This window comes from Crocodylus porosus, unplaced genomic scaffold, assembly GCF_001723895.1.
Source record: "Crocodylus porosus isolate Cpor-Errol unplaced genomic scaffold, CroPor_comp1, whole genome shotgun sequence".
NCBI lineage: Eukaryota > Metazoa > Chordata > Crocodylia > Crocodylidae > Crocodylus > Crocodylus porosus.
Window position 1 is genome coordinate 6230056 of NW_017728949.1, and position 8829 is coordinate 6238884.

An 8829-nucleotide genomic window follows, 5' to 3' on the forward strand; every position below is an offset into this window, starting at 1 on the left:
CCCCCCCCAAATCTCTATCGGTGCACCCCTAATATTCATATTTTGTATGCTTGCACATATAAGCTTATATTGCTGTGGTATCTAGTTAGTTATATACAGTCAAAAGCTTCCTTTGCACAAATGCTTGTTACAATGACTACAGATTACTTTAGCTGCAAAGCTGCAATGGTACATTATGCTTTTCTGCAGGAAGGTCCTGGAAATTGTATCCAGTAGAGGTAATTTGGGGAAGAAGGGTGTATGCTACTTTCCATTTTTGCTGTTCTCACAATAAAATTCTATAAAGGTCTATCCCTTACTGCTCTGGTAGCTCAGATACCATTTTTCACTGTGATAGAGATTCTTGGCACCAGTAGTGTTCTGGGAATAGTGCTGCAGTCTCTTGTATGCAGCAGAATCTCCAAGTTTCTCTCCCCTGTTCTGATCTAGTCCCAAATCTAAGTTTTTGCTCTATTTGTCTTGTAATGCTGACGGGAAAGAGACACTGTGCTCGCATTCACAGATGACAAACTAATACTTAAAGAATATTAAGGTTTCTTATCAGAATGATAAACCTTTAATTTGTGATAGCCTGTAAGGAAAACAGTGGGAGTTAAGAATGAAATGTGAGGCTGTATTCCCAATCTAACTTCTGTTAGTTTTGGTCACAACCTCGGGTGTTTATACATGTGCTCCAGGAGTGTGGGGGAGTGGCACTTTAATTAGAGTGGCTCTGAGAGCCATTGTAATTAACGTTCCTGGAGCATTGTGTTTCAGCATCCCCATGTTGAAAAATGGTGGCAGGGGCACTTTAAAGCTAGTTTTTCAGCACAGAGATGCTGATGCACATGATGCTGGAGTCTGCTAGAGTGAGGTAATTATCATTCGCCCCCTCAATACAAGTGGTCCATTCGTTTACTCTCTGTTCATTGCCATGTCAAGGTCAAAGGTCCTCCTGAGTCCCCAGTCTGGATGACCATTACCTTTAACAGCTGGGTTGAGTAGTCTTTTGTCACAAATCCAGAGCAAGTTCCAGCTTGCATCTCAGACACCATAGCAAGATACTTTTAACCACTGTGCCCCAATTCACTCCATATATATTAACATTATTGTAATTGTTGTGTATGAATGTCATAGAGGCTTTGTAATTATAATATTTTTTTAATAAAAAAAAAAGGGGGGCGGCCAACATTTCAAAATCTGTTATTTCCTTTATAGGACACTAGTTTGAGTAAATAAGATTGTTCCCCAAATAATACTAGACCTTGTTAAAAATATAAATATATACGCAAAGTATAGATTGTGCTTTTCTTAGCTGATCAGTAATACCAGTTCCTTTAGCTCTCTTACTCCATGTTGAGTAGATACGGATTTCATTGAGCTAAGGGACTGATCCTGCAAAGATTTAAGCACAGGTTAAATATAAATTGAATCAGTAGAACTACTCACAGATAGACTTCAATTGACCTTAACTTTCATTAAAGGTAGTGTATTTTGAGCACGTGTAACCAATTAACAGACCTACATTTTGCATATCGGCTTCAGTTCCACCTAGGAGAGCACACAAACACCAGCTGGCTCTCCCTATGCCTGAAGAAGGGTGTTTGTGCCTGAGAGCTTTTAAAGAACAATTCTTCCAACTATTTAGTTGTCTAATAAAAGATACCATGATTATGCAAACAACTGTGTCTGCCTGTAACCAATTAAGTCATTTGAAACTGTTTCTAGCATTTTACTCCTGTTACAATGCAGAGGAATACAGAAGTTAAAATGATCACTGGAGATCACTCTAATGTGTAAAGCGTTGGCAACGTATAGGGGTTGCACGCAGGTGCAGATTGGCGGTACACCCCTTGAGGTTGGTGACTGCTGGTGGACCTGCAGGCGGTCGCCGCTCACCGCCCCTACACTCACCTTTGACACTGCCGGTGATGTCTGCGGGCAGTTACTGATTGCTGCTCGGCGTTCACCACTCCCCCTCCTCCCCCTCGCCGCTGACACCTCCGCAGCCACCTGCGGAAGCTCCCACACCCAAGCTGCTGCCGCTGATGCCCCGCCCCCAGCCTCAGGAGGCACACAACATTCATGGTGTAAAGTTAATCCATATGTAGGTCTTTGTAAGATGAGGCCCTAACGATCTATTTTGTGTTCAGGTACTCTTGTGCTGGTTGTTATTTTCAGTTGATGTGCACAGAGGTAAATAGCTCTGATGCATGTGTAGTCTCAGAATCCATCTCTCCCTCTTTACTTTGTTAGCTCTACAAAAGCAATGAAGTGAAAACTTAAGTTAAGCTAAAGGATATGGGTTGCAGTAAACACTTTATTGCAGGTTGTGCAAAAATCTGTCATTGCAACAGTGATGTGGCAAGGGGTTGACCACAGTCAAGATATAGTTTGTGAAACTTTATTACTGGAATTGAAGTATGTATCAGAAAGAACCATGACAGCTTCTCAGGTATTGGGCTGAGTTTTTAGATCTGGTTAATTAGTGAGATGCAGTAAATATGGGACACTATAATACCATGTTTTATTTTGTTTTGTTTTTTACTGAGTCAGTTTCAGAGCACCACAATTTGTATATAAAGTCTCTTGTTAGAGATGCTTATTCAGCATACTACAGCAGCCTGTTCAGCATCTGTTTAATAGATAAGTTCTCTTTTTATTTATTGATGTTATGCAGTAACTTTAGCCATAAATAAATGAGTTAAAAAACAAAAACAGTCCCTTCTTAACCCATGTAGAATAATGAAATTTATGTTTTCAGCCATTTTGAAAAGCCCAAATTGTTTTCTTTCTTTGGGTTCTTTATGGAACATTCCTTTTGTTTTTCTTTTTATGCCTGGTTTTGTACAGTATGTAGCTAGCGGTTTGGGTTCATTCTTAGCCATAATGTGCCAAAGTTAATTTTGTTTATGGGATTCTTAATACCTTCGTCAGGAAAAACCTTTAAGTATATTTTATAGTATTTATACAGTTGTTTTTTTTCCAGACCAACATATGATGACATGCCACCTCCTGTCTCTCCATTGGCTCCCAGGGATGTTTGCCTGCTTCCAGAACGGGTGGAGGAAAAGATGGTTAGAAACAGAGAGGAAATGTCTAGCAGAGGCGGTGAATCCATTGCTGAGAAATGTTCCCCTACTCATTGTCAATTACTTGAGGGGGTGAAGGAGATTCCTGTGCTATTGGCATTCACCCAAAAACCAGAGGGGGGGAAGAACTGCATGTTAGGAATATCCCAGAAACCTGTAGACCTTTGTAACAGTGAGAAAAGACATAACCTGACAAATGGGGCTCAGATTGCAAATAGTAGCCACGAAGGCCAGTTTACAACTGTGAGCCCACTACCTCACCATTTGCCTGTCAGCTCTTTATCACACAGTCCTCCTGTTACACCTACATTTGCAAAAAATGTTAGGTATTCAGCAACATCAAATTTGATTCCAAGTAGCGTATGTGATCAAACAAAGAAAGGTGTATGCAATAAAGTTGGATTATTGAATAGACATCCTAGACCTGTCTTAGCATCAGTCTACTCAAAAACGCCTTCAGTTTCGCATCAAAGTCCTACCTATAGCCAAGGCAACTCTTTATGTATTACCTCAGGTCAATCTTTTTTTAAACAAGATGGTTTACAATCTCAGGATGAAACTTTGTCTGACTTCCATCTCAGGGATATTGTGGAGACCAGCAGGTCGCTAAATTGTGGAATATCTTTACAATTAGAAAAATGCAAAGACATCCAGTTGAGCAGAGGGTATGAAACATCAGTAGATGAAATAATTGAAGAAGTTATTCTGAAGTACTGCCATGGGTCTCTTCCAAGAGAGTTGCCTTGCGAAGGTGAAGAGAGCAATTCCTTTTTAAATATTTCATCACTTCTAAGCCACAGTCAGCCAGAAGGCTCTGAAATGAGTTTTGACTGTGATGCACCTATTCAGTCAGGAACAGAACTTCCCAAAGCAGCTATAAAAGACATTGAAGTTCTAAAAGAGGTCCAAATAAATCTGGAAGATAAGAACTATGGAACCCAGCTTAGCTGTGTTTTAAAAGATGATTCTGTGGAGCAAGTAGAAGCAGCAAAACATGATATAATAACTTGCAATGAGGAAACAGTTCTTCCTGATCTGCCTCATGTGCCTCCTTCTTTTGTTGGAAAGACATGGTCCCAGATAATGTATGAGGAAGATATAAAAATTGAAGCGCTTGTGCGTGATTTCAAAGAAGGTCGCTTCCGCTGTTACTTTGACAGTGAGTCCTCAACCAACTGTCCAGGGAAGAGGATGAAGAAAAAGCAGAAAGATGAAAGGAAGAGTGATATTGTTGTAGGTAACAAAACAGAAGCAGAGTCTGTTAAAGCACTGCCAGAATTTAATGATGCTTTAAGCACTGGCTCGACTTCTGATAATCCTTCCTTAGCATTGGGAATGCTATGCAACACACAAATACCTAAAATGCCTCGGAGAAGAACCTGGCGCCTTGCTTCAAGGTGCCAAGTGGTCAAAGTCAGCCATGCGACTCAAACCAGTTTAGTGAACTATCCAATAGTAAAAAGAAAAATTGTTAGAAAGGAATATGATCCACCAAATCAGAAAACAAATGTTGTTTGGCCAGAGAATGAAAGAACTCCAAACATGAAAACCCGACTATGTGCCCTCAAACTTCCTGAATCCTATAGCAAAATCATGAGCCCTCTGCAGCCTAAGACAGTGGTCTATGTACTTTCTTGTCCAGAAATTAAACAGTTTAAAGGCAAACCTATACATATCCCTAAAATGAGAAAACATAACTCTACAGATAGTAAGGACTCTGTCAGGTACAAATACAAACAGTGTTCTCTTAAATATTATGATCCATTGACCAACCGAATTTTAAAAATGCCACCTAAGAGCACAGCTAGAGAAGGGGCTAAAAAGTCCCCCCATGTTAGACAGCTATTCAGAAGTCTCAGCCTTGATGCAAACCTGAAGAAGCTAGCTGATGCACAGAAAGAATGTACACCATCTAACTCCTTCAACTGTCCAGAATTTTGTACTTTATCTTCAGTATCTTTCTTGCCTGATCCAGTAAAAGGGGGTGATATGAACTCAAATCAGAGAACAGATGGGTCTTCTGTTTCCACTGAAAGATCTGATTATGTAGTGTCTGGTCACTCTGAGAAGTCCTATAAACACACTATTATTTCTCCTCTGAACTCCTGCCAGTCTCAGATGGAAGGAGATATTAGGTTAACTCCATTTAGTGGCAGGGTTGCCAAAACACCTCTTATGGCAATCAGGAGCAAGCAGTTGGAGAAGGAGAATCCAAAGCCTATGTGGAAGAGAAAAGAAGGCACTCGCAAAGAACCAGGTTTTTCCAAGAAGCCTGCTGGACCCATGCCCGTCAGGCATGTACTTGGGAGGAAAGGAGGTAGAGTAACCCTAGCCAAACAAACCACCAGAACTAAAAAACAACAAAAAGAGGGGATAAGAAAGAAGCTCTCATCTTGTGCCCAAAAATCTTCTGTCTTTTCCATCCATCAGCACCAGTTGAGGAAAACAGCAGTTGGAAAGCACCTCAAAAAGGAAAATTCTGATGCTAAAAAGCTGCAGGTGACAAGAAAACCGAAGAGGACGTTTCTGAACTCTACAGTCATTTCAGGGATTCCTGAAAAAAGGCAAAAAGTCACAGCAGGGTCTTTCCCAAAGAAGCCAGACATAGGTTCTTCCAGAATAAAAAGGTGGGAAATAAACGGAGATAAAGGTCGACCAAGCACTGTGAACCGACCCTCCAGAAGAACTGCTAGTTTACCTTTATTGGGAAGCTGTCTTGTTGTACCAGGAAAGAGTTAACCAGCAAAACATCCCTTATGTAGACAACACAGGAGACCTGGCTGAGGAAAAAACTGAGTGTACAGAAGTCGGCTATATCCAGTAGACATGCTAAAACAGCAGAAAGAATTATTCCAAGGTTAAATAATAAGCTACTGCAACGCAGACTCTGTTTTGTTGGAATACTGGCACACCACGTATTGCACTGTTCTACTCTGTAAAGTTACAGAAATTGTATATTTGTTTGATTTAAGCACTTAGGGGCCCTATTTACAAGACTTCAGTGTATCTTTTACCAACTTATACAGCATAGAAACTGACCTTGAATTGTATCATATTGTATTCTATCATACTAACTACTAGTGTGTTATGTTATGCTAGAATATAGTAAGAGTATGTATAGAATCAATACAATTTATTGTGCCTACTCATCTTTCTACATAATTGTAAAGTGCAAAAAACAATAACAATTATGTTAGAAATTAAATGGAACCATACTAATTAATCTGAAATGATGCATGTATTTTGTTTATATGTGTATATGTGCACCTGGTTAAAACGATATATTTTCAACTCTAATTCATAGTTGGTGTAAATTAATACAGTATGATACAATGCAGATCAGTACAATAGTGTCTTCAACACATGTATAGTTATTGTATGAATTTAAATGACTGGGGTTTTTTCCCCAAAAAACCACGTACAACTTGGCTTTTTTGGGACAATACAGAAGCAATGTGGGCTTTTACTTTAGCAATAATGGACACTGTCCAGCTCAAGGAATGTTGATGCATGAAAAAATTCAAAAGCCAAAAGATTATATATGGTATTAAATCTGAAAAATTTACCCTGATGATTAATTTCATAACTCATCTTTCACCTTTGAATAAATTTTAAAAAATCGTATGAATGTGAATGAATAAGCTGGGGGTTATTTTAGACATTTTAGCCTTAATTATGAGTTCCTTTGTTTTTCATGGCTTTAAATCTGACCTGTTGTTATTTAAATTTAAATATATTTATAATTGAGCTTTTTCTTTTGTTGAACTCAATCAAATATTTAAAAAACAAAAACAACAAATCTATTTAAGACTATGGGAGTTTAGGCAGCTAAGGTCTGTCCTGTAAATAGTTTAGCTAAATTTTTGTAAATCATTTTCCTTACACATTCACAGTATGTCATTGACAGAGTCTAGCACCTAGAGATAGCTATAGCTTATAAAGAACCATACATTTCCTGTTAAAACAAAAATTATAACAACCTGTTTTAACAACGTTTGTTTTGATGACAAGCCTCAATCCTGCAAACACCTTTATACTTTGAATTCACACTGCTTCCCTATGCCAATTTAAGCATATACTTAAGTATCCCCAAGATGAGGGCCTTAATTTGAAGATCTGCAACTTTGATTGTACAGAACTAATATTTAAAGATGTGCTTGAATATTACACATATGATAGATACGTTTTAAAATTAAGCAAAAGAATCATAGCAGCTATGAAAAGAAAAGACCAATCTGGTTTCACTAGTCATTCCCCTGCCAGTGCAGAATATAACTGTGTCCTCAGAAAGAAAAAAGTTTAACTGGTTTATATGCATTTTTTCCAAAGTGCCCAGATTGCTAGCCTAAATAAGTACTTAAAGAACTTCCAAATGTAGTTTAAAAAGAATGCCATTCTGAGTTTTTTATTGACTGTTAAAGGCAACATCCTATACCAGAGATTTTTTTTAAATATTTTTTTTAAAGTATTGTTGCAATCTTTTCCTTTTTAATGCCTGGGCATTAATTCCCATGCTAAAGAGGAATGCATGTACTTAAACCAACCAGGGATTCAACTCCTTTATACCTCATGGTACAACACTTTTCTTTATAAAGTTCGGAAATAAAAGAAATACAAGTTGTTTTCTAGGAAAACAGCTGTGAAGGGTAACTTATAACAACATTATAAATCACTGGAAAACAAGGGGCTTTATAAATATGAACTCCTCTAACTCCATTAACTGCTTGTGCCTCTCTAATTTTATATTTTGCCTAGTAATGATTTTTTCAAGTGAAGTTTTAAAGGAAAAAGTTTTTATAGCAAGACTAATGTTAAAAGTTTTAAAGAAAGGGGTTTTTTAAAAGTTAAAATTATGTTTTAAAGCAAAGTTAACTTAAGTTAGCACCACAGATAAATCTCAAGCTAACATATTTTTATTATGTAGAAAGGTTTTTCTTACCTAACCTGTTCTGACTCTGTTTCCACAGTTGGGCAAATGAAGGGCACGTACAGTTCTGTGTGGAATAAACCTTGGTGTGTGTTCTATTTGGGAACATGTACACATGTTTTTTACAGTCGGTAAATACTGCTCTCTAGTCTCATCTGTTGTAACCTTGTGCTTCTCCCATGTATGCACCTTTTTCTTGGAATCTTGAGTAATATACGTATGATGAAGACTTTATAATGTCAAAACTGTTTTGCTTTTTTTTTTGCATGGAAACTCATGTATGTAAATAGGGCCTTCTGGCAGGGAGATGGAAAAGAATAAAATGTTGAGTATATTTAAGAGTTTAAATAATTATATATTTTGTTTTAAAATCAGTATAGATTTAACACTATTTTTAAAGAGAACTTGGAGTATGAATTTTGGAAAACTTTTGCTGTTGATAGTGTCAAAACAACATTTACTGTATGTTAAAACTCCATTATATGCCACGCTCCAGACTGTTAATGACCTTTCTGTGCATGTTCAGTTGATATGAAAAATGGAAAAGTGACAAGAGATGTAATGGTTTGGCCAATGTTAAAGGAAGATGCATACAGGGAACCAACTGTCTATGTATATGGTATGGAGAATAATTTGTTTTCAAAGGGAGGGAGTGAGGTTGAGATTTTCCAGGTGATTTAGGAGAATTAGACGCATCTCACATTAAGTGAAGAGGTCAGATTCTACTACCATCTTTCATATTATTCAGATGTTGCCTCATGAGTAATCTTACTGAAAAAACCATGAGTAAGGATGGCAGCATTTCATACAAGGGGAAAAAGTATTTACTAT

The 8829-nt window shown here is 37.7% G+C and overlaps 1 protein-coding gene across 2 annotated transcripts in view; it reads left to right on the top strand.

Annotated features, from left to right (window-relative positions):
• Window positions 1-6936, top strand: part of ZDBF2 (zinc finger DBF-type containing 2) — a 28610-nt gene extending 21674 nt beyond the window's left edge. For both annotated transcript variants that reach the window (XM_019554237.1, XM_019554238.1), the window contains exon 7: window positions 2969-6936. In XM_019554237.1, coding sequence (XP_019409782.1) covers window positions 2969-5810 — 2842 coding nt within the window. In that variant the 3' untranslated portion in view covers window positions 5811-6936. The remainder of the gene's footprint in view (window positions 1-2968) is intronic.
• The last annotated feature ends 1893 nt before the right edge of the window (window positions 6937-8829 follow it).